This window comes from Emydura macquarii, unplaced genomic scaffold, assembly GCF_026122565.2.
Source record: "Emydura macquarii macquarii isolate MOO-44397 ecotype Brisbane River unplaced genomic scaffold, CSIRO-AGI_Emac_v2 contig_1045, whole genome shotgun sequence".
NCBI lineage: Eukaryota > Metazoa > Chordata > Testudines > Chelidae > Emydura > Emydura macquarii.
Window position 1 is genome coordinate 4,492,484 of NW_027131182.1, and position 26,845 is coordinate 4,519,328.

Below are 26,845 nucleotides of genomic sequence, written 5' to 3' on the forward strand. Positions count from 1 at the left end.
TTTCAAAACACTTTACAAAAAAAACTCAGTATCATTATCCCCTTTTTATAGAAGGGAAACTGAAGTACAGTTAGGTGAAGTGATTTACCAAAGGTACAGAGAAGAATAATAGCAGAACTGGGAATAGAACCAAATTCTCCTAAATCCCAGGTCAGTGCTTTATCCATTAGACAATAATGCCTCAAAGTTCTACCTTCTGCCACAGTTCCAGGCCAAATCCATGGCTACTGTCATTTTCAAAGCCAGAGGAGATATTCAGACCCTAGGTATTTGCCAGGATATATCCTATACTGTTTCATACCCATCCAGTCCATCTCAAAGTAAATCTGAGAGTCTATCCAGCTGGGCAATCTCTATAACCTATGATCTCCAGGCCCCTAGGTTCAGAACTCCCTTCTAATGGGATGTGATGGTGACTGGCCACTTACTTCAGATGGGTAACGAGAGTATTAATAACCTTCCAGGTGCCCGCTTCTGAATCCCCAGCAGCTTTGACGAGGCTTAAACCAAGGTTCTATGGTATTTCCAGGTTGGAAACACCTGATGTTAACCTAAAATCTCATCTCCATTTGTTCCATACCTGGCAGAAATGCCCACCCCATGTAGCGCTCCTTTTTTTTTTTTTTTTGGATGATGATGCAGCTAACGCAGCAGGAATGCCATCCTAATTCATATGAGCACCACTACATAGATGTATGGTAAACTGGACATTAAAGGGCAATTTCATGGTTAAAATTACAGAAGAAGAGTATTTCACTCATTCACCAATCAATTTAATTACATTTTACTTTGCAAAGATATCAAAGAGATATTTGTGCCCCTTTTCAATGTCTTATCAATATATTCTTTCCCCCATTTTAACAATAGCATCCTCATTTTATTACATTACTTTCTACTAATTGCAGTGACACCTCCCAATAATGGACTAGCTGATCAGCTTATCAAACTCCCTACTGCTGAACTAGGTCAGCAAACTACTAATGCCACCAGCATATGGCTTTTTTTTTTTATGACCTCGAGACCTTCATGTATTGTTTCTGTATTTCTCTGACATAAGCCACTACATGTGGATTCATGAAACTAAGGGTATGTTTACTCTGAAAACAAAGATGTGTTCTTAATTCAGGTTAGCTAGAACACATTAATTAACTTGGGTGAAAATAGTAATGAAAATACAGCAATCTGGCTTTTAACTTGAGTTAACACCTCAAGTTCAACCCCAGCCTGCCCTATACAGGGGCTTGAACTTTAGCTGCTAAGCTTAGCTAAAAGCCAAGTTTGCCATATGAAGGGCAAATGAAGGGACATAAAAGACGTCTCATACTTCAGCAGGTTAGGCTGGGGTTATTTAAATCTTAGCAAGGGGAACCAGACATTGAGACTATGTACTTCACATTGTCTGTAAGTTTTTGTAGCATTACTATTCTCAGCTACATTTACAAAAAATTGTAAAGGGAAGTTAGTGTCTTGAAAGTCAGAATTTAATTGCATTGGCTTTCTCCAACAGTTTCTAAGGCCTGATTCAGATTTCAGTCTGATTTAACAGAAGTGTAATTACACTTCAGAGGAGTCACTCCTGATTTACACTAGTGTAAGAGCAAAGATCCTGTTCTCTGAGGTTGTGTGTTATGGAAATTTGTCTGTTAAATAATAAAATAAGAGATCAGTAAATTGAATTCACTAAATTTCACTTTCACAGTTGGATCTGAACCCATGTCGTGAAAGACTGGTCCACTGTTATTTATAGGGCTTCTGGTTTTGGAGTTTAATTTAATTTAATTTTTGGCGTTTTATTTTTAGCAATTTTTAAATTTTCTATAGATGTCCAAAAATCAGGGGCTTTCGGGGCTCTTAGTATATAGTGTAACAAGTAATGTATATTATATACACATTACTCACTACAGTAATATATGCACAATAACATAGTACTGTTTCAAACCATACTATGTTAAAAGGCACAAGAGAACATTTAACAAACACCAGCAGGTGCTGCATGAACAAATGAATGGAGAACACATTATTGCACTTTAGAAATCACACCCCTGTTGTTTGCATTATTGCCCATAAGATAAGCCCTTAGATACATGTAACCATTTCCAGTGTTTTTCTGGTGTTTATTCGATAAACACCAATTTCTTTCTTTAATTTTCTTTATATCAGAGATGTTTTACCAGTTAAAACTGAAAATCAGAAGTCCTGGTTATTTATTATTTGTATAACAGAAGTGCTTAAGGGCTATTAGCCGGGACTTCCCATGACCATCGTGACACATGCCATACAGGCACATAGTAAAAAATAGTCTTCTGTCCCAAAGAATGTAGCAATCCCAAGATCCTACATCTTTAAATAGCAGCAATGTACACTGTCTGACACAAAGTTACCTACAGTCAGATGGTAAGGCAATTGGGATGACAGTGTAATCATAGACTATTAGGGTTGGAAGGGACCTCAGGAAGTCAGCTAAGTCCAACCTCCTGCTCAAAGCAGGACCAACCCTAACTAAATCATTCCATCCAGGGCTTTGTCAAGCCGCACCTTAAAAACCTCAAAATAATAATAATACAGTGAGAGTTCAGAGACGAAGTGGGTTTCTGCCCACGAAACCTTATGCCCAAATATATTTGTTAGTCTTTAAGGTGCCACAGAACTCTCGCTGTTTTGCTAAAAACAGACTAACACAGCTACCCTTCTGGAACTCATCAATAATAATAATAAACCTCAAAGTAATATTTCACACCTTGTGTGATAATAAATGTACTGGCTGAATTATATGATAAATCTCTTCTGATGGCTTACTGAGATCATGAAATTTATTATTACAGAATGAAAGCCCACATTTCTGAAATTATGTTTTCAAAAGTAACAATATGTCACCATGCCAAAAATAGTTCCATACCTAAATTATGCATAATACAATTAAAAGGGAAAATTTACATAAAAAAATCATGTCCACCATGTCATGAATTCCCCCATCCCAAGTTACACACACTGCAGTCCAAAAACAGTTTTATAAGGTTTACACCACCACCTCTTGCCCCATCAACCTCTGCTCTGCCTGTTCATCTCACATACTCCCCAATGCTTCAGAGGTGGCTGCTAGCCTGAAGTTTTATCTTTCATTTAAAAAAAATCTAAATTAGGAATCTGTTTATATGCTCCTAAATTTAGCTTCTTAAATGAAAGCTAATCTAGAAAGCATAGCAGCCTTGGCTAAAGCACTGGCACAGAAAAAAAGGATTACCTAATTGCAACTGTTGTTCTTTGCGAAGTGATGCAGACGTGTATTCCATGTGGGTGTGCACACCCCATGCACCAGAGCGGGAGAACTTTGTCAGTACCATAGAGGCAGTGCTCTTGCCCTGTGGCCAAACCCCTCACCCAGCTGTATAAGGGCAGTGCTGCCCTGATCCCCTCAGTTTCATATCAAATGTTGGAAGTACAGACTCCAATGCATAGGGGATGGAGTGCAGGACATGGAATACAAGACTGCATCACATCTTGAAGAACGACAGTGTCAGGTAGGTAAACATTTCTTCTTCTGAGTAGATACAGATGGGTTATTGCATATGGGTGACTCGCAAGCAATACTTGTAGGAGATGGGGCTCAGAGTTTATTTAAAGAACAAATGCAGGATTGCTGTCCTTAAGTTTGCATCTGATCTAGACACGGTGGTTTGCAAAAGCATGCACAGATGACCAACTAGCAGCCTTGTGAACATCCAATACAGGCATGTCATTGAGAAACACCACTGACATCACCTGAGCTCTAGTGGAAAGAGCTTGTGTCCGTTGAGGAGGGCAACTTCGTATGCTGTCACGATATAGGAAATTATCCACCTGGAGATTGTCTGTGAAGAGACCACTTCACTCTTCATTCGGTCTACAAATGAGGTGAGGAACAGACAGATTTAACTCTATCCAGATAAAAAGCTAGATATCACCTGATATCCAACGTGTGAGATGCAGTTCCTCTGGAGTTGAATGTGGCTTAGGGAAGAACACTGATAGATACCTAACTTAAGCTATGTCTACACTGCAGCACTAATTTGAATTGGGGGAGGGAAGGGGGAGTGAGCAGTCTAGTACCTTTAGCACAGTGATTGAGCAGAGAACCAGGTCTCTTGACCCAGTGGGAATGTCTGCCGCTCCAGGGGTTTCGTGACAGAGGGGGAGAGATAGAAGGACGCAGACCTACCCGACTCCACTGTGTCCCACCCCAAGGCCCTAATAGTGGTGGAATGCTCCACCACTGGTTCAGTGGGGCTCAAGCTGAAATGCACTGACCACCACAAGCACAGCTGGACAGTGGTCGGCTATCCATGGGCTACTTCCTACCCCATCCAGAGGTGTACCTGTGACCCAGGGTCGTCATCCACCTCGTTGGGATACTCATCTTGTGATAAGCCCAGCAGTTCCTTGGTGTAGGCGTCTCCGGTGCCTATGGTAGCTTGGGACCATTGCTGGAATGGCAGGGGTCTCTGATGGACTCAGAGGCTGGCTGCAGGCAGGAGGCGTCTGTCTCCCTCAGCATCTGTTCCCCAACTGAGGTATCGGAGCCACCTCTTATAGTTCCAGTTCCTGTCCCATCTCGCGGGTATGGATTTCCGGGTTCCACCCACCAGGGGGTGGTTGGCCCTCCTTTAGTGTCAATCTCTGAAGGAACCCACACCTCCCAGCTATATCATGACACTGGAGAACTCATGAACCAGCAGAGAGTCCGGGACTGAGAGACAAAGTCAGGTCGGATGCGACCTGGCTTGCTGTCAGCATGAAGATAATCAGCACTCATGTGGACATCATTGCTACTGAACTCAATGGACACCCTATGGCCAGAATCAGAGCCAATGGTACAGGCCCTTGCTCCTCTAGGCATAGTACTGGGGAGCAGTTGGACAGATCTGCTGCATCCCACATGCCAGAGGGAATATGGTGCCAGGCAGCACTCTTCCTAGAAGAGGAGGAGGGGTCTTCCCAAGACCTGAAACGGTCCCAACTCGTTTTATGAGATCTCCTCCTCACCGCACTAGAGGAGGATGAATGGTCTCTTTTCCTCTTGGGGAAAATATCAGAGCCCAAGCACAGGGAGGCATCACTTGCCAGGTCTGAAGGCAACCACTGATCAAACAAGGGCCTCAATGCTGAAGCAGGCTTCACGGGATGCTCCAAAAGGTGCTGCTTCAACCGTAAGTCTTTAACCACGTGAGTCCTCTTTGTGAATGATTTGCAGATGGAGCGCCTTTCTTTAATGTGTCCCTTGCCATGATACAACAAGCACCTTGTGTGGGGTCGCTGTTGGGGGTGCCCCTCCTACACAAGGACAGCGCTTGAAACCTGGTTTAAACTAAACCTAAGGTACTACTATTAGTAAGGCCCCACTTAACTTGCAATATTTTGGAATCTGCAATATTAGACTTCCACCACAATTTTGATAGCAGGAGCCCCTATTCTCAGCCCCAGGTGGCGGACAGCAGAAAATTGCAGAAAAATAGTAATGGACTTTTATTACTGCAAATGATAAGGTCCATTATTACTTTTCCACAATTTTCCATGGCTTGTCCGCAATTCAGCCAAAATTGTTTTTGACAATCATCCTGCAAGTCAAGTGAGGCCTGGTAGTGGGGTGCCAGTTGCTCCTCCCCCTCTGGCTCAGAGGAAGACCACACCGTCTCACTGCACAGGCCTTTACTATATACAAGAACATTTCTAAGAAAACAGAGTGAAAATGTGAGGTAAACACACCACACAGAGTTCCAACTCAACTCAGGGATGATGAAAAGGAACTGAAGGGGCTGGAGGTGGTGCTGCTCTAATATGGGCAGGGGAGGGGGTATGGCCAGAGAGTGTGAATGCTGCCCCTACAGGTACTGCTAGGCAAAGCTCTCTGGCTCCGGTGTGGACACACCCATATGGAATACAAGACTGCATTTACCTGAAGAAGAGCAGAGCATTTTCTTTTCAAGTTCTACTCCCTAGGAAGTGCCGTTGATTGTGAGTAGCCCAATTTCACTGCATTTCTGCCCTGTTTGTCCATTGCTATGTTACATAAAACAGGAAGCTTTCTTCTAGCACAATGACTATTAAAGAAAAAATAAATAGGCAGGAAGACTGGAATGCTCACATTGGGTAAATCAATGTGGTACACCCATTTGTTTATCTTCCTGTGCCAACAGTCTAATGAGTGCTGAGCTAGTAATTATGTTTTGGTAATGTCACTACTAGGAAACTTTATTAACCAATCAAAAACTTCTAATCTCCCACCACATTTTTAGACTATTAATTTCAGAATTCAAAGACCAACAAGGCCCTAATAAGCAGCTCAGATCACACACTTCTTGCTGCTGCACAAATGTTTTTATTTCTTCGCAGAAAACATGTACTGTACTAAATGAACAAACCAAAGCTTGGCCAAGTCAAAAAGTTTTCCACTTCTATACACAAAAATCCTTTTGAAGGAAGTCAAGGTTGAGTGTAAAAAAAAACACCCCCCAAAAAAACACATTACTACAATTCACCTCTGAGGTTGGTGAGACATTAAGCTATCCTGAAATTACTTTTTGCTTTAGATCCTGATTCTGTAAGGTGCAGATATCCTTCAGCTTCTCTTGAAAGAAACAGGAATTGAAAATTCCAAGCACATTGCAGGATTGGTCTTTATAAGATTGATTAACTTCAAAAGACTGCTATAAAACAAAACCAAATGTGAATTCAAACTCTTTATATACCAGTTACCCAAGGCATTTAACTCCACTTCTCAATCTGCACCCCACCTCTTCTCTTTGCTTTCAGTTCCAGTGGGTTATTTTAGCTCTATCTGTTTAAAATATTTCACCAAGATAAACTTCTAAAAATAAAACATCTTTTTTTTTTTTTTAAAATAAAAATCAAAGGTCACAAACAAAAAGCATTCCATACAGCCAAATCTAAATAATACATGCATTTGTAAGTTTCTGTACTTCTACAAAGCATAATACAGGAAGTCTGATTAATTTCACACTTGATTTTAACTTGAGGAGTAACTGACAACAGAGAAGAAAAAGGTAAGTAAGGGAGTAAGCACAGGCCATAAGCTAACAGCACATTTAACGTGAATATACATAGCCTGCAAAAGAGTTAGGCAAAATATGGATGGCTTCAGTAGTTCAATCATTTAACTGACAATCACACCTACACAACTGTTTTACTGTTATGTACCAGTATAATTCTGGACATTACATTTGTCAGAACTCTACAAACACAAAAAGAGTTAGACAGAGGCAGATAATGTCCTTCGCACATTGTAGAAAAACAGGCTTTTTGTAATTAATGAACAATATAAACAATGAGGAGGATCCTAACAGGTAAGAGATGGTAAGGCTCTCCCCACACAAACAATGCAGGACAGCCTTCAAAACAGGATATATCCAATGTTAATTGAGTGCTGCCCTAGATTTTATTATAAATAATCTGTTATATCTATTTCTATTCCCCAGCAGCTAAACATAATGAAAATATTTATGTAAATCTGTCAACTCTCATGTCTGCAAGAATGTGATGTAAATTTTCCAATGTTATACAGTTATATTTTATTGAGATCCTAGGTGTAGTGTATTACATATTCTCTGCTCAGTCTTTAATGGATAATAGTCTTAATAATTTTAAACAATTGGCAGTCACTGCTCAGAAGAGAATTAGGAAAAAGTTTGCATGGAAACTCAATTACTTCTCACATTAAAGAAGGAATTATTAGAGCATCTTGTGAGGCCTGAATTATGACTGTCTACATTCTATTGTATGGCTAAACAGATCTGAAGCTAAGCATTCCTTAGCTATTTTATTTTTAAATTGTACATCAAAAATAAAAAATATGTAGTTGTGAAGTAGTGTCTCCTTTTTAGGGCTTTCCTGTGGCCCTCATAGAGTGTATCTTTTTATTACGAGTACCACAATTTCTTAATTTTCCTTCAGACAGACACTTGTATTCTGGTGATGGGTTCAGAATAAGAATCTAGATATAAATATAATTCTGCTTTATTCCTACCAGAGAACATGGAGCAGTTGAGGCGCATTGGTGCTGAAACAGAGTTTAATCACCATGGCTAATAGATTGTGTTTATCCCTCTTCTTCATACCCCAAAAAGAGTATCCCTACAAATATTTAACACTTATGATATATGTGTGATATGATGTCATGACATACAGAGTACAGAGGCACCAGGAGATGAAGAACAGGCCGCTCTGTGATGAGGAGACTAGTTGCTGGTCACAGTGGGCAGAAGACAGTGCTCCACTACCCACCCATCCATTGAGGTCAAGAACCAATCTGTACTGGCAACAAGAGGAGAGGAGCAGACCACAATGGTTGGGGAAAAGGAGTCACCTGCCTCCGAGGCTGGGAGGCTCATGGCCACCACATTCAAGAGGAGAAGAAATAGGGTGGTGATGGTAGGGGACACCTTTCTGAGGGGAATGGAGGCATCTATCTGTTGACCTGACATCATGTGCAAGAGGTGTGCTACCTGCCTGGAGCCCATGCCCAAAACATTACAGAAAGGTTGCAGAGTTCATCCATCTTTCTGACCACTACACCATGCTGCTCATTCACGTGGGAATTAATGATACTGCCTAGGACCCAGGACGGATCTGCAGTGACTATAGGGCTCTGGGAGAGAAGGTGAAGAAGTCAGGACTGCAGGTTGTATTCTTATCCATCCTTCCAATTAAGAGTAAGGGCCCATGCAGGAACACATGTATTCTGGAGATGAATGCATGGCTATGCAGATAGTGTAGACAGGAGAGCTTTGGCTTTCTTGACTATGGGATGCTATTCTAGGAGAACTGCTGGGAAGAGATGACGTCCAGCTAACCAAAAAGAGGGACCAGCATCTTTGGACACTAAGGGTCCCCGCCTCAAAGGGTACCAGAGCTCGGGCTCCAGTCAGAACCCAGTCGTCTTCACAGCAATTGTACAACCCTGCAGCCCAAGCCCCAGGAGCTCAAGTCAGCTGACCTGGGCCAGCCATGGGTGTTTAATTGCTGTGTAGATGTACCCTGAGTCACCAACCTAGTGAGGAAGGCTTTAAACTAGGTTCAAAGGGGCAAGGAAATAAAAGTCCATAGGTCGGTACAAAAATGAGTGACCTTAATAGAGGGTGGGAATGGAAAATTTCAATAGAGTCTCAGGAGCAGTAAGAGGGAAAACAGAGGGGGAATCTGCTCAACAGCTTAGATGTCTATACAAAAACGCAAGGAGCATGAGAAATACACAGGAAGAACTTGTGGTATTAGTACATAAGCTAAATTAGGACTTCACTGGCATCACTGAAACTTGGTGGAATAAATCTCATGACTGAAATATTGGTATATAGGGGTATAGCTTGTTCATGAAATACAGGCAAGGAAAAAAAGGGAGGAGGTGTTGCATTAATAATCAAGAATATATATACACACTTGTTCTGAGGTCCAGAGGGAGGGGAGAAGCAGACTAGTTGAAAGTCTCTGACTGAAAATAAAAAGGGGGGGGGGGGTGATGTCATTATAGGAGTCTCCTACAGACCATCATGAAATGGATGAGGCATTTTTAGAACAATAATAAATATCCAAAGCACAAGAGATGGTGTTAATGGGAAATTAACTACCCACATATATTTTGGAAAAGTACTGAGGGAAAATACAAAATGTCCAGTGGGTTCTTAGAATGTATTGAGAACAACTTCTTGTTTCGGAAGGTGAAGGAAGTATCAGGGAACAGCCATTTTAGACTTGATTCTGACTAACTGGGAGGAATTGGTTGCAAATCTAAAAGTAGATGTCAATTTGGGTGAAAGTGAGCAGGAAATGATATACTTCATGATTCTAGGGAAAGGAAAGAGTGACAGCAATAGAATAAGGACAATGGACTTCAAGGAGCAGACTTAAACTCAGAGACCTGGTAAGGTCAGGTCCCCTAGGAAGAAATTCTAAGGATAAAAGGGATTCAGCAGAGCTGACAGTTTCTCAAAGACATAATATTACAGGTATAACAGCAAACTATCCCAGTGCAAAAGAAAGGTAAGAAGAATAGTAAGAGGCCAATATGGCTCCATCAGGAGCTTTTTTTAATGATGACCTGAAAATCAAAAAGAAATCCTACAAAAAGTGGAAACATGGACAAACTTCTAAGGTGAAATACAAAAGAATGCCACAAGCATGTAGGGACAAAATCAGAAAAGCTAAGACACAAAATGAGTTATACCAAGCAAGAGACATAAGAGGCAACAAGAAGAGGTTCTATAAATACATTAGAAGTAAGAGAAAGACAAAATAAAGTGTAGATCCACTACTTAGAGGGGTTGTGACCAGATAAATAACACAATTAATGTTAACACAAGCCAGAACAGGAAAGGAAATGGTGGCATCTCAGTGGTGGGAGATAACAGAACAAGGAGCAATGGTCTCAAGTTGCAGTGGTAAGGTCTAAGTTGGATATTAGGAAAAAATTTTTCACTAGGAGGGTGGTGAAGAACTGGAATGGGTTACCTACGGTGGTGGTGGAATCTCCATCCTTAGAGGTTTTTAAGGCCCATCTTTACAATGCCTTGACTGGGAAGATTTAGTCGGGTTGGTCCTGCTTTGAGCAAAGTTGGACTAGATGACCTCCAGAGGTCCCTTCCAATCCTACTCTTCTCTGAGTATATTAAAGAATATTTAGATGTATTCAAGTCAGCAGGGCATGACAAAATTCACCTTAGGATACTTAATGAATTAGCTAAAGCTATCTCGGACAGTCAGTGACTATCTTAGAGAACTTATGGAGAATGGGTGAGATCCCAGAGGACTGGAGAAGGGCAAACATAGTACCTATCTTTAAAATGGAGAACAAAGAGGTCTGGAGGGAATTATAGATGAGTCAGCCTAACCTGGATTCCTGGAAAGATTCTGGAAGAAATTATCAAACAATCAAATTTTGTAAGCACCTAGAGGATAACAGGGCAATAAGTTATAGCCAACATGGATTTGTCAAGAACAAAACATGCCAAACCAACTTAATTTCCTTCTTTGACAGGGTTACTGGCCTAGTGGATAGAGAAAAGAAGTAGAAATGATATATTTTTAATGTAGTAAGGATTCTGACACCATCCCACATGACATTCTTATAAGCAAACTAGGGAAATACGGTCTGTATGAAATACTATAAGGTGGGTGCATCATTGGTTGGAAGGCTATACTCAAAGAATAGTTAGCAATGATTTGCTGTCAATCTGTGCAGATGTATCCTTGTGGAGTCCTACAGAGGTCTATCCCAGGTCTGGTACTATTCAAAATTTTCCTTCATGAAGTGGATAATGGAGTGGAAAGCACGCTAATAAAATTTGCGGATGACAGAGGTAGGAGACAAAATCAGAATTCAGAACCACTGACAAATTGGGGAATTGAAATCTGGGGAAATTGGGGAATCTGAAATCAACAAGATGAAATTCAATAAAAACAAGTACAAAGCAATACACATGTTTAAGGAGGGAAAAAATCAAATGCATAACTACAAAATGGGGAATAACTGGCTAGGCAGTAGTACTGCTGAAAAGGATTTGGGGGTTATAGTGGATCACAAATTAAATATAAACCAACAATATGATGCAGTTGCAAAAAAAGGTCTAATATTCTGGGATATATTTACAGGAGTGTTATATGTAAAACACTGGAGGTAATTATCCCACTCTGTCAGGCACCGATGAGGCCACAGCTGAAGTATTGTGTCCAGCGCAAGGTGCCATGCTCTAGGAAAGATATGGACAAATCGGAGTACAGAGGAGAGCAACAAAAATGATAAAAGGGTTAGAAAACCTAACCTATGCAGAAAGGTTAGTAAAACTGGGCCTGTTTAGTTTTGAGAAAAGATGATTGAAGGGGAACCTGATAGCAATCTTGAAATATGTGAAGAGCTGTTGTAAAGAGGAGGGTGATCTATTGTTCTCGATGTCCACTGAAGATAGGAGAAGTAATAATCAGCTTAATCTGAAGCAAAGTAGATTAAGGTTAGATATAAGAAAAAAACCTTTCTAATTACAAGGATACTTAAGTATTAGAATAGGCGTCTATGGAAGGTTGTGGAATTCCCATGATTGGAGGTTTTTAACAGTTTAGACAAACACCTGTCAGGGATGATTTGGGTATATTTGGTCCTGTCTCAGCACATTTAAACTGTGTAAAACATTAGATTATTATTATTATTACCCTGGTCTTCACTTCCCTCCTAGTTTGATCACACTCACTTGTTGTGTCCTGTCTGAAACTAGATTATACAGCCACTTTTTCTTCTGTGTTTCAGCTAAGCTCAGCATGACGCCAGTGCTGACAGGACCCCAAAGGCACCACTAGAATAACAATCCCCTCTCAGCTAGCAAACAGTCTGTTCAGAATTCTGTAATTTCAATGAGTTCCCAGACTAACTGTTTTTTTTTCACCTGCCCCCAAAGATTATCAACAAAGATTATCACATGACTTTTGGCATGGTCCTTGCAGTTGTTACCAGACGTAACTTCCACTGAAGCCTGAATAAGGCCTGCAAGATCCACTCCCTAGTGGTTTTGACCTTATTATTGTTATTATTTGTATTGCAATAGCACCCAAGAGACTCAGTCTTGGACCAGGACCCCAGTGTGTTAAGCACTGTACAAACATGGAACAAAACATGATTCCTGCTCCTAAGAGATGACTCTTTTGAACAACTATGGTTTTGAATGCTAGTATTATTTTGGTTGCTCCAACTCCTAATTTTATTCTAGCATGAGTAGAATTAGGCGTACTGTTTAAATGTGGCTTTACTAGTCCCTTACAATGCAAGAATACCATGCAACATGCAATTCAGTGCACTTAATTTAAACATGACAAATTTTGCTGTTTTTTCCACCATTAAGCATCATGACTTTAAATACATAACATTTCTTTATGTGAGAGGGAGAAATACAATGCAATTTTGTATCAGACCTTTCATATAAGACTATAGAGCAATTAGTCTTCACATACAAATAAAAGCAAGTAGGCTAATATTTCAGAGCTAGCAACAATATATGTGGCAAGATGGATGCAGGTGGATACAAAAACCCCAAGCTTCATAGTGAATTGTTGTGTATGAGATGCTTAAGACTATTTAACTGAGTGATATTTCCTTGCCTGGGTCTTGAGAAAGGATCTGAGAAACACAAGGGAGTCGATCTGCTGCCAAGATGGTGGGAATAGCACGCCAGAAGGATCCAGTGATCAATGTAGAAAAGGTTTTAGTGGGGCATGAAGAGTAACTTGCAGACACAGTGACAACTGTTTGAAATGCAGAGGGGTTGGAGGATGGAAAGGGATTAAGTGAGAGACTTCAAGTACAGGAAAGGCAAGTCTGTGCAGAATATTGAAGAGATTGTACATATCATATTCTGAAATGGGTAGAAAGTAAGCAAAGTTTTCCAAGGACTGAGGTGATATAGACTTGCTTTCAGAGGCATTCATTAGCCTCATTATTTCACAGGTTGATTCTTAGAAAGTTGGAGTTAGAGACCATGAAAGAGTCATATGTAAGAATGTTGGCTGTAGAGACTAGGAATCAGGAAATAAACAAGAATAGCACCCCAGGAATTATTTAAGATAATATCAGATACACGTAAAAATGAGAGTTATAGGCCTAGTAAACATAGTAAGCAAGAGAGCTCAGATTCAAGCTGAACACTACTATAGGCTGCAACCATTATGTGTGAATGGAAAACTTGTGTCAAGCAGGGAGATGATGACGGCATACATAGAAGTGAGCACCTCAAGAGGAGGAAGGACCATCAGAGAAATAACTCCCAGAAAATACTGTACTTCTTGTTAGTCTAGACTTTTACAAAGAACATACACACTTATCAAAGAAATATGTGATATTTTGAATTTATTTTTGGCATGAAATCTATATTTGCCAAGCATTATAAAAATTTTCCCCAGGATGTAATGCCATGACCTTTTTGGTTTCCTTTGGTTTCCTTTGGAGCACATCAGCTGCTAAAATAATGTGGACGCATCCCACACCATTATCTGCAATTACACGGTTGCCTCTGGAACTAGTGTAACTTGGTCCTTCCCATCTTCTATATCTAAGATTTTATGAAAGCAATAGCCTTTTTATTAGAACATGATCTGATATTAACTCACTTGTTACAAGGAAGGCTAGTGAACTTGACCATTGAAAAGAGGCACAAAAGTAATTGCAACAAAAGTAATTGCTATGTTTTGTCTACATTAAAAATCAAGTTCTTGGTCTTCAGCACAAGCAGAAATATACTGAGTTGAAAGTCTAGTTAGCAATGTTCTGGAGAACTGTTACCGACTGCATTTTTGTCATAACAGAAAAAGCAACTGAAAAATCTTCCAGTTTAAAAGCATTTGCTATGGCTGCACTATGGAGAACAGAAAAAAATCAGGAGTTTCTTTGATAAAGATCCATAATATTTTTCACTTACTCAAAACTTAACCCAGACTTCATGAAGGGAAATAAGATTTATTTGGTATAATTTAATTCCAATTTCACTTATATCTATTCAGTCATAGAAAATACAACTCCCTTTTCCCTCTGAATTTAGATGGAAGACTAGTTTAAATATTTTTTAAAAGGCTTATATTTACCTGATGATTCTCTGAGCAGCATACTGATGAAGTGAGCGGAACTGTGCTGACATATTTGCTAAGGCTGCCAGACAATTTGTATGAAGGTATTTGTCCTGTTGGAAGAGAGGGGAAAAAAACACATCAAACTGTCCTTTTCATAACCAGAGAGACCTGTCATAAGAAACCACTCAAAGAACTAACAAACATCCGTTGCTTAAACAGAGGTGGTCTTCTAATGAAGGTGGAGCAGAATTTCACTCTGTATATTTAGACATGCTTTAAAAATGGTCTCTTTAGACATGAATTTGCCTAATAAGGGTGGTCTTTTGTACATATTTCACTGTACATGAAAATCAAAGTTGATATATAATGGAATCATGAATTTAGCTGATAAATGGTAGAGAAAATAATCCGCATTGCTTTTTAATTCTCTCTCCTTACCTCTGCCCCAATTCTCTCCAACCTTACCCAACCCTTTTTGCCCAATACTCTTTGGTCACCCTATTAATTATTTCAAAACATTCAACTTCTCCACAACTACTACTAATATGGTACTTCATAAATTCTGCTCCTGTATAGCTGGAGTTTCTGAAACCCATTTTAACTGCCACTTTTCCAGATAAATGTTTAAACATTGGCTCTCTCAAAGTCAGAAAACTGTATAGCACTGATAAACCTGTGGAATCCACAATCCCTTGGCTTATAATATATTTATTGATCTTGCACACAGGGGAGAGGCACATAAACATGGATTGTGCTATTCTTCAAGGAAAGAGATAATATCTTAAGCAGCATATTGAAGGGACTAATTTACTGTAATACATATTAAGTGTGGTAGAGGTTGTTCACTGTATATTCATTCATCTCTTGCAGACAATTAGATTCTCCACTCACAGGCTTTATCTCTAGTCATCTTTGACCAACCCCTCTAAAAAATGGAGCAATGTTTATGATTTCCTTCATTAAGAAGTTCCTCTTCCCTATTCAGACATAAAATGTGCATTTATTCTCCCTAAGAATGCTACAAATAAATGCCAAGAATCCTCCCTTTTAATTGATGAAAACATGGAGTGGCCTCTGGATCCTTCTACTACTTATTGTGCCAGTGCCCAGTAATCTGTATATTATGACAATCAGTACAATAGGTTGAAGTCAGATATATATTCAAAATTCCATTTCCTGTAACCTGCACTTGCCTTGCCTGGAATGAGACTAGATAGAATTCCTGTGCTCCCATGTTCAAAGTAAAAAGCTCCTCTTGTGAGCAAGAAGATTCATTCAGCATTGTTGGCCAGAACTTACCCATGACAAAAAAAAAAAAAAAAAAAAAAAAAAGGAGAGTAGGGGAGAAGAGTATCTGGTTCCAGCTGAATATTCTAGTAAAGCCTTTAACTTAAACCAGAGGGTAAATCTGATAAATATTTAGAATTTAGTGCCCAAATACAGCCTATTTACAAGAAGCCATTTACTGGTTAAATGGCTCACAAACTCTTATTCTTGTTTATAAAATCTTACTTGACAAAGTATTGCTTATATTTAGTCCAATATAAACTCTGCAACCAGCTATCAGCTTCCTTTCCCTTCCATCTCATTGTGTCTGTTATCTCATGAAATAGAAGTTACTGACAATTGTGTGTTTTAAGTTCTTAATGGGGTGCTGTTAATTTCATTACTATACAATTGTCTCATCTATTTGTTTGGTGTGACCACATAGATGGTGAATTTTGGTTTTTAATTCTTTGTTCCAATACAATTCACACCACGCTTTAGTTAATTTTATTGCAAAAAATTCTCAACATTTTCAGCAATAAAAGAAATGTGCAGAAGTCTATAACGTAGTTTGCATGTCTGCTATACACGTTAGAGAGATACATTTAAAGAGCCCCTATTCTGAGGATCCACAAAATCTAACCTAATGGATTTTAGGGAAGTCAGAAGTGAGATAATGCAGGATGGGGACTGTCTTTGAAACAACCATGCTTTGCCACAGATCTCTTAATTATACTCATAAGAAAAAATTTACTTTTGTTCAGAAAAAAATTAAAAGTAATTTTCTTCCACTGCAATTACCAGACTTGTTTAAAACACTATACAATCAAATAACAAAGAACCCAAATCTGTACTTTTGGATAATTTAATACAGGTGAAAAATCCAACACGTAATTTAATTTTTTTTCTGATCTGAAATCTATTACTTCTTTTCAGGAACTATGCAGCTACTACTATGCCTAGACTTTGTGGGTTAGTAATCAAAGCAGCTGAACTGAATGATACCACAGAAACTGCTTTACAAATTCCGAAGCACTTCATACTGTACCTGACTGCTGATCTTTTTTCTGCCTCCCCACTGCTTTTGGGTGTTCGTATGCTGTGAAAAGGTTCACTTTTGTTTTTTAACCATTGTTAGGAATTCAACTCCAACTGATGGAAGACTGCATATATGCACTACATATGTAAGCTCTAAATATAAAACTTACCCTTGTCCTTGTCATGTTGTACTGAATGGTTCTTATCACCACCAGTATCAGGAGACTCCCCAGTGAAATCTCAGTTAGAACACGCTCTGAGTACCAAGTGATATTTTTCAATATCTGCAATGAGGAAAAAAATAGCTTTCAACATCATGTTTCTATTGTGAATGAGAGGACATAAAATCATACAGTTCTCTGTGCTCTTGTTTCTCACAAGACAAGTAAATTAGCCTCCAAGTTCAATACACTAAAATTGATTGTGTTTCAGTTTCAAAGGATACTGCAGTAGTTTCCAATTTGCAGATTTCGTTAACTTTGTTCTGCAGTTCATGTGAAGAAGGTGCAAAAAGGAAATGCATGAATAAAAACTTAATGATGTGCTGAACCCACTTTAATTGAGCAATGTGTGCATAGATACATAAACACATATGCAAAGTGAAACCTGTCTTGAAAGACTGTTAAAGGGACCAGCAAAGATCAGTTGCTTACCACGACTAGAATTCCTAAGTCCTTTAGCGATACAAATAAATATATAATAGGGGTGGCTCACTAAAGATGGAGAAGAATCGTATTCAGTACATTTGGGAATACTCTGGGCAGACTAGTGAAACAGGAAGGAAGTTGTTTATAGAATCACAGAAAGGGTGGTTTCATGTAGAGATTTACTCTACGTAAATGCAAGATATTAGTACGAGTTACATTTCAATGAAATATATGAGATTTACAAAAAAAGCATAACACCATAAAAATCCATATACAAGGAAACTTATACAATAGTTGGACAACTTATTAGCCAACCGACTTTCTTAAGAGACCATTCAAAAATATCCTCAAACTAACAGTACTGTTCTGCTCCACGTTTATTAAACAGCCACCTTGTTAAGGAACTGATTTGTAAGCCCTCTGAATGGTCATGAGTGGCAGGTTAAACTCAACATTAGTAATAAAATGAGACAAGGACTGCCTCTTGATAAAAAAGCCAGCACAAAACTCCTAAAACATCCACTTAGCATGGACAGAATTTCAAAAGCCCATGACACATTTACCAGGAAAGATCCACAGAACTACATAAGAAACATTTTAAACTAACTCCCCACTGGGAACAAATATCACACCAGTCAAATGAGAACCAGATATGCTAAAAGAGTGGGTAAACTGAAGATTTTTGAATAGGTAATCCCAGGAGTGTTACAAGGAGAAAAACAATCTGAGCAAATTAGAATAATATAGTTTGCAATGGAGGAGCAAACCAATGGCGGCTCTCTTTTTCTATTTGTTCAGGTATACCAACAAATTTGAGTCTGAATTCTCTTTTTAATACCAATAGCATCTACTTTGACTTTCAGTTTCTCTTTGTCTTTAATCATATTAAAGGTAAAATCCTTGTGGCAGATGTAGTTTCCAAGTCAGTCGGTCCCAGTTCCATAGAGGTTTTTGCACCATTTTATCTTCTCAGAAAGGGAATTCAGTCTACATGCATTTTGACAGAGTACAATTTACAAATTATGAGATAAGAGTACATAGAGGAATCTATGCCAGAAGGAACAACAGAAAAAATGGCCACCTTTTGCTTTTCCAGTTGGAGTTTAAAGGAATTGTTATGACTTGGTTTGTTAGCTAGGTTTCCCTTCGCATTTTCAGAACCAGATCATCTTTTATAAAGTGTTGAACAGAAAGCTTTCCGACTCAAACAACCCCTTTAAAATTAAATTTTGTCAGCTGAATCACATCCCATGCGCAAGTAATCACTTCCTTCCTATAAATTAAAATTCTAGTTCAAAAGTCAGGGCTCAAATTGGACTGATATGGACCAGTATGTCAAGACTAGAACATTTTGCCAGCATATCTCCACTTCAGTGACTTGAGGCTTCAGCTATTCTTCTGGGAGCCCAGGCTGAATCCAAGTTCCACATCATACTTCAAAGTGAGGTACACTACAACTGATAGGCTTCCTTGCAGCACCAGGGCCAAATGCAGCTTAATAACTACTTCCCCTCTACTGGGTGGAGCCAAACCCCAGCATAAGGAACAGGAGAACGGGAAGGCAGGTGAATTTAACAGTGGCAACATTCCCAATTGTCTTCCAGGGTGACTGTGTTCATCTTCTCATCTCTTCTTTGGATGGCACCAAGACCGACCAATATTTCCCCCTTTTTCCAAGTGAAGGCTCTTCAGATAGCAAATAGTCTTACCCACTCCGAAGCAGCAGCAATGAAAAGCATTCCTCTGGTCTGCTGACTTTTACAGCTTCTGTGGTAATAGACTTTGAGGGAAATACTTCCTCCAGAAAAGAGAGGAGGTGGCAGCCACTATGCCCAGAAAGAAATAAACACACAAAGGGGTGGTCACTACAAGTACACACAAAGACAAACAGAGGAGGCAATAACTGGAACTACGTCAGGCTTCTGGCATCTTTCCTGTCCTTTCTGGGATTAAGGTGATGGGTCAAGGACCTTCATATACACCCCTTCCCACTTTCTGACAAGAGTCACAGGAGGCACCTAACGCAAGAGATGGAGTTGTATGGACAAGGCTTTAAAACTTTCTATATATAAAGGCTTCCAGGTTTCACAAAACAAAATGTAGTTGGTGAAACTCCAGAATGTTTTTTAAAAGTTACAAGATGCCTTGCGAACCAGAAGTCCTAACATATACAACTACCAGAAAAAGAGGGCAGCCTGTGTTCTGAAGCCTGTGGGAGATTCTGGAGGAGGTAAAGTTCTTGACTCTGCAAAAAATCTGCCATAAAATTTGGAACCAAAGCAAAAAAGTATAGGAGACTTATTGAAAGGTAGACTAGGTGTCATTCCATTGCATCTAATGTTAGTATATAACAGGCATTTGGTACACCAGAAATGGTGGCATTGTAATTCTACACTATTGCAGGGCAAATGACTCCTGCTTTGCAAATAAATGTATTGGCTGTGCCTCAACAGCTAGAGTCCATTATTCTTTGATGATATTGTAGTCCTGGGACACAAATTAATCTGGAAGAATGTACCTCTCTAAATATGGATGCAACTGCACCTGAATTTCCCCTCCAGGGTTCAACAAGAATACCCAACCCTCAGGCTTCCAGCTCCCCAGCTGTTGCCTCTCTTGATTGGAGAAGCACATCTCTCCCCCTTCTGACCAGCTATTCCCTGCACTGTTCCCTTGCCTTTCCTGTACAATTCCCAACACAGACAGGTTGCCCTAGGACACCTGCTTGCTTTCTCTTCAGAGACAGATGATAGATAACAGATACAAGTTACCACATTGTTCTTTCTAAGCAAGCCTGCTTTATTCTTAAGGCACAAACAATAAAAGAATCTACATGCATGTTAATAAACTTATCAGAGTTCATACCAGTTCTCCCAGGGGCTCTGGCAAGTGCAGTCTTTTAATAACCCAATCTCAGAGCATCCTTGTGGTTACGAGTTCATCCCAGCTTCAGCTCAGAACAAGCACCCGGCCTTACAAAGTCTCAGTAGGCCAAGTCCTTCCAATCCTCTCCTAAGGACTGGAGGCCTCTGTGGACCAGGGCTGGATCAGGAAGAAGGTCCCGAAGCCAACTTAAAATCCAGGTTTTTATCAAGAAGTCTGTTTTGTCTGTTGGTCTCTGGACAATCCAGTTTGAACTAGTATATCCATATCTCCCCAGGGGAACTTTAAAGATTAATAATGGAGGAAGTTCATTAGCATTTCCCCCACTCACTAGAGAAGAAACATACAATGCCATTTTTAATACAATTTACCTCCAAAGATGTTAACCCTAACTCAGTAAGGTTTAACTTAACTCAATAAAGCTCATCCTAATTCCAAAAGGTTTCTTCAGATATTGCCAGTCTGTCACAATGGGTATTTAAATAATAAATTTATTGATTTTCAGAGGTGTGTAGCCCTCACACTTCTCACCGATGGTAGTGGAAGGAAGTTTGGGCAGCATCCCTGATAGCCATGCCATTTCCTTTTTTGACAGGGTTGTTGGTCTACTGGATGAATATAAGCAGATGACATGACATATCCTGACGTTAGTAAAGCTTTTGACAATCCCACAGAACATTCTCATAAGCAATTAGGGAAACATGGTCTAGATGAAACTACTACAAAGTGTGCGCACAATTGGTTGAAAAAACATATTCAAAGAGCAGTTATCAATAATTTGCTGTCAAGCTGGAAAGATCTATCTAGTGGAGTTTGGCAGGAGTTCTGAACTATTCAATGTTTTCATTAATGGAGTGGAAAGTAAATTTATAAAATTTGCAGATGACAACAAGCTGGGAGGGCTTGCAAGCACTTTGGAGGACAGGATTATAATTCCATACCAACTTGACAAATTGGACAATTGGTCAGAAACAAACAAGATGACATTAAACAAAGATGAATATGAAGTACTACACTTAGGAGGAAAAATCAAATACAAAATGGGAAATAGCTAACTAGGTAGTAGTACTGCATAAAAAAACCTGGAGGTTATAAAGAATCACAAATTGAACATGAGACAAAAATGTGATGCAGTTGTAAAAAAGGCTTATGTCATTCTGGCGTGTATTAACAGGAGTGTTGTACATAAGTCACTGGAGGTAACTGTCCTGCTGTAGTTGGCACAAGTGAGGCCTCAGCTAGAGTACTATGTCCAGTTCTGCGTGTTGCACTTGAGGAAAGATGAGGATAAATTGGAGAAATTCCAGAGGACAGCAACAAAAATTATAAAAGGTTAGGTAACCTGACCTATGAAGAAAGAGCATAAACACTGGGCATGTTTCTAAGAAAACAAGATAGAAGGGAACCTGAAATAGTCTATATTAAGGGCTGTTATAAAGAGAATGCTGATCAGTTGTTCTCCATATTCACTAAAGCTAGGGCAGGAAGTAATCCGCAGCAAGGGAGATTTAGATTAGATATTAGGAAAATCTTTCTAACTATAAGAATAGCTAAATACTGGAATAGTTAAGTACTGAAGTAGGTTATCAAGGGAGGTTGTGGAATCCCCATCACTAAACGTTTTTAAGAACAGGTTATACAAACACCTCTCAGGGTTTATCTTCATATACTTGATCCTGCCACTGTGTGCCTCTCAACATCCCTTCTTCCCCTACATGTCATGATTCTATGATTACTTTATAATATAAAGTTTAATTGCACACTACACACATCAGTAAAGTTGGTTGCCAGATGTTGAAAGAGCATCCGTACTGCAAGCCTAAAATAATCTCACATTTATAGCTTCCCCAGACTTAATGTGTCCTTTGCCATTCAAATTTCACATTCAGGAGAATAATGAATGCTGTAATACATGAAGTTCAAGTCATTTACTGATCACATAACACTCCACATCATTATGCTCCCTTTGCTGCTACTTAAGCTCTTAAATTCTTTCTATTAAAGGATTTTAATGTCAAACATTATTTCCTAATTAACATATGATTTAAGAAAAAATTGTTAAGCTGTGGAAGGTGCCTAATGGCTTGTTTCATACTTCAATGGACTGTGCCAACTTTAATTGGTATCTGAAGAAGAGCGTGTTGGACAGATCACACATTTTGAGGGAAGAGAAGAACCTCAATGATCAGCTGTGCACAACACTGTGTTCAGCACTCTTCTTGCAAAGAACCTTTCCTTTCCTTGTCTCTGAGAAGCTTCATCAGCCCAGATATGGGATCTAAAGTCAGTTTATTAAAACAGCTCGCCCCATTTGACCCAAACTCTGGATCTCATGTTCTATTCAGACCATCATGAATGACATTTACTTTAAATTAGCATTTTGGCAGATTACCAGTTTTCTACAATGAATGGAAACAAGAGGAAAGGATAGGTGAAAGAAGGACATACCTGATCCCTATAAGAAACAACAGAATTTATAGCAGGGCCTGGCCATTAACTGCAATCTAGATCACTTCTGTGTCTCCTTAACATAATATATTGGAAGCCAGTGTTTAAACTTCTATCCAGTTTGTTTTATAGCTTTACTATGGAAATTATGAATCACAGAATTGTATTGGAGATGAAAAGAAACATATTGCCCATTCTACTGCCAATACAGGATTGTTCCCAAAAAGTATATTCTCAAGTGCTTTGTCCAGTCCAGTTTTAAGTGACTCAAGCAATTAAGCTTCCCATCAGCTCCCTTGAAAGATTACTCCACAGCCTAACAGATCTCAGTGCTGGGAAATTTTTTCTAATTTTCAGCTTACTTCTTCCTCTTTACCCAATTTCATCTCAATTCTTCTTGGTTATACTCCGCCAATTCTACTTATACTCCACTCGACCGTCATTTTTCTTTTTGACCATATTTCCTTTCCCCTCAGCATTTATGCTCGCCACCTGGCCAAACTTTACATTTTTTGTTCTTGTAATTTTTCATACTTCCAATTTAAAGACTTTTTAAGTACCAAAATGCCCAGAAACTTATGGTATATTTTAGGTGCAGTCTCAACAGTGACTTCTTATAAATTTCCTAATCCACAACATGATACCTTTTCACGCTGATCAAAATGGAATCAACTCCCCACCCTCAAAAAAATGTTTTTTCACACAGGAGGCTCACATTCAATTTGCTGTTCATTATCACCCGAGGGCTCTCTAATTACTGTTGCTCTGCAAGCATCTCCCTCACCCCTACTCCCAAAGTATAAACATCCTTCTTGAACTCTGGACACAAAACTGGACACACTACTCCAGCAGCAGTGCCAAATATAGAGATATAACAACTCCTCTATTCATACTTAAGGTTCCAGGATCCCAGGCTTGCATTAAGCTCTTTTGGCCACTGTGTCACATTGGCTGCTCACATTCAGCTGATTATCCACTACGACCACCAAATCTTTTCCACTCACTGCTTATCATAAGAGTGACCAACACCCCGTAAGAATTGTCTACATTGTTTGTTCCTAGATATAAACATTTACATTTAGCCATATTAAAATGCATATTGTTTGCTTTTGCCCAGTTTACCAAGCAATGCAGATTTCTCCGAATCAGTGACCTTTTCTTTTCATTATTTGCCACTCCCCAATTTTTGTCATATTCAAATTTACAAATCCTAAGCCCTACAGTTACATGCATTTTGCAGCAATTTTAATATTTTTTCATGAAAAATAAACCATTTTATCATCAATTCAGGAACACGACTGGTAAATACTATGTATTTTGCCACTACTCATTCTTCCTCTATTTCGTAAAAACAAAAACAATTCCCTTTAACCCCAAACAAATAAGTTGTGCATTGGTACCATTTACCCACAATTCTGAGTTTTTAATATGGTAATTTTTGAAGTCCCAAATATAGGATAGTTTTCATGTAACGAAATAGCAATAGGATATGTAATCAGAGCTATAAAAAGCTTGTCAGGACTGTGGGGTAGCTTTAAAACCAGAGACTATCACACACTAATTATTTTGTTTTTTATTTGGACATTTTTTTTTGGAAAGGACAAAGAAAAAGACTGGATTTAAAAAAAATATATTAGTAGGGTGGCTCTTCTTATCCATCTTTCTTAACTTTCTGAATCCATCACTCTGTGTTGAATTTTCCTATATTTCCTGGAGTGTGCATTTGGGACATCACTAATGCCTTTATATGACACTTTTCTGACAATCAAGTTCCAAAGAGACATCAAACAGCAAAGGAGTTTTATATTTCAAAATGTATGATTTTAAAGCATGCATACTATATTTCTTTTGTATTCAGTGACCATAGCTTTTCCTCAGTATGTCTTTACATATACTTCCACTCACAATACCACATGAATTAATCAAGTTTCTTCCTTCGCAGCTGTAGAAGAAGAAAGATTTTTCAGTTCCAGAGGGGTAGCTGTGTTAGTCTGTATACAGCAAAAACAACGAGAGTTCTGTAGCACTTTAAAGACTAACAAATTTAATTTCAGTAGGCATAAGCACATGCATCTGAAAGTGAGCTGAGGCTCACGAAAGCTTATGCCTACTGAAATTAAATTTGTTAGTCTTTAAAGTGCTACAGAACTAACTCTTTTTTTTTTTTTTTTTTTTTTTTTAAAGATTTTTAGTGTTGTTCCTATTTTTAAACACATGGGAGGCACTCAGGCACCACAGTGATGGAGGCCATATTAGTACCTAAAACAGAGAGATTAGTTTCTGATTGCTTTATGACAGCCAGTCTGTGAAGTACAGAAATACTCACAAAACAAACGGAAATAACCTCTATGTAAATCTATTTCTTTGAAGATGTGACAGATTTGGCAATTCCCTGAAATGTCCTTGAAAAACCTTATTTAATTAAATTTAAGTAGCTAAAGAGTTCACTATATTTAAAATGCAAAGTTTATGAATTATTGTGGAAACTGTATGTAACTGGTATAGTGGGACACATGACCAATGTAAACCATTGGAAATGTTAAGAGCTTCAAAGGACTATTTGAAATAATGTGCCAGTCAAAAATGAACTTTTGGGACAATCTTTAGGGGTCAGATAACTGCAACCACATCACCTACAGTTATGCAAAAACTCAGCCTTTTGAAACCATGCCCTGAGAAGGGGACCGTTGTCTACTCATTACTTGTTCCCAGAGTCTTAGGCCCAAACTGTACAAAGGAAAGACTGACTGATTCATCATGGTGCTAGTTCTGAGCAGAGGCTGTTCTGAATTTGTAGTCTCAGAACAATCCCCTTACACAGGAGAAGGTCCATCTTTCTTTCCCTCCTTCACCGGAAGCTCTCATTTCCTGATGCACATTCCTTTCTTTAACCAACAAATGAAAAATGAGTGATCTATTTGTTCATGACATATCTTATGAATAAAGAAGCCTCTCTTAAATATGAAATGCAGTCTACACAAAAATATTTAATAATTATTTATGGGACAACTCCTGCTCTAATTTTGAGGGAGACACAGTGAATTGGAGCAATCCTGGCTATGAAATGGAACAAAACAAGAAGGTGCAGGGAAAGCTAGATGCATGGGCTGCACACGTTGAAGCCTGACTTCTTCTAATGCTATCTTAACTGCCATGTGCAGATATTGCTCTGATGTATATGAGGAAGACACAGGGAGGAGACGCTCTTCTCCCCCAATAGCACTGGGTAGAATTTATTCCTAGATATCTAATGATATACAACACAGGTCCTGCCCAGGAATTTATCATTGCTGAGAATTTGGATAGGATGCTGAATGTGATTACTCAGTTGTGATGTATTATTAGTTACAAAAAGTAGTTTAACATGAAGAATGTTAGCTGGAAATAGTCTGTGCAACCTTAATTCAGCTCCCTTGTGCATATGGCCTTATAATGGAATCTGATCACATGCTATTTTTCCAGAGGACCACTGCCTCATTTAGTGCACAGAATGGTCCTGCTCTGGGGATGAATCAGCATTGTCTGTTTTCTACAGGACCCATCTCACTTGTCGCAGAAGTCGGAAGATGTGCAGTGAATGAGACAGAGATCTAAGGGAAGAGAAAGGATTGTCTCATGGCTAATGCAGTTGAATGTCTTTGAGAATTGGAGAGCCTGACTTAGAATGTTCTTAAAAGAATGTTCTTTTAACATAAAAATTACAAACAAAAAACTTTAGGTTTTTTAAAAGGCAAAGTGAAAAAACAAATTCCATCATGTGACACCATATTGACATGCACACAGTTCGTCAGCAGGACTTGAATATTTAGATCCATCACACAGACCTGTGCCGCTTGAGCTAATGGAGGAACTGATAGGATGACAACCTACCGTTGCTATGCGAACCATCGTCACCAGAGAGAGATGAGATATACTTTGCCAGTGGGTATCACAAATATTTGCCTACAGCAGAGTAATGGTGACACTCAGAAATC

At 39.0% G+C, this 26,845-nt stretch overlaps 1 protein-coding gene across 3 annotated transcripts in view; it reads right to left on the reverse strand.

Moving 5' to 3' along the window:
- DYM (dymeclin) overlaps window positions 1-26,845 on the reverse strand; it is a 382,124-nt gene that overhangs the window by 147,667 nt on the left and 207,612 nt on the right. For 2 of the 3 annotated variants that reach the window (XM_067545393.1, XM_067545392.1), the window contains exons 13-14: window positions 17,064-17,177; window positions 14,605-14,699 (exon numbers count right to left, since the gene is read on the reverse strand). In XM_067545393.1, coding sequence (XP_067401494.1) covers window positions 14,605-14,699; window positions 17,064-17,177 — 209 coding nt within the window. Of the gene's footprint in view, window positions 1-13,726; window positions 14,076-14,604; window positions 14,700-17,063; window positions 17,178-26,845 lie in introns of those variants that run through there. The other variant, XM_067545394.1, reaches the window with a different exon arrangement.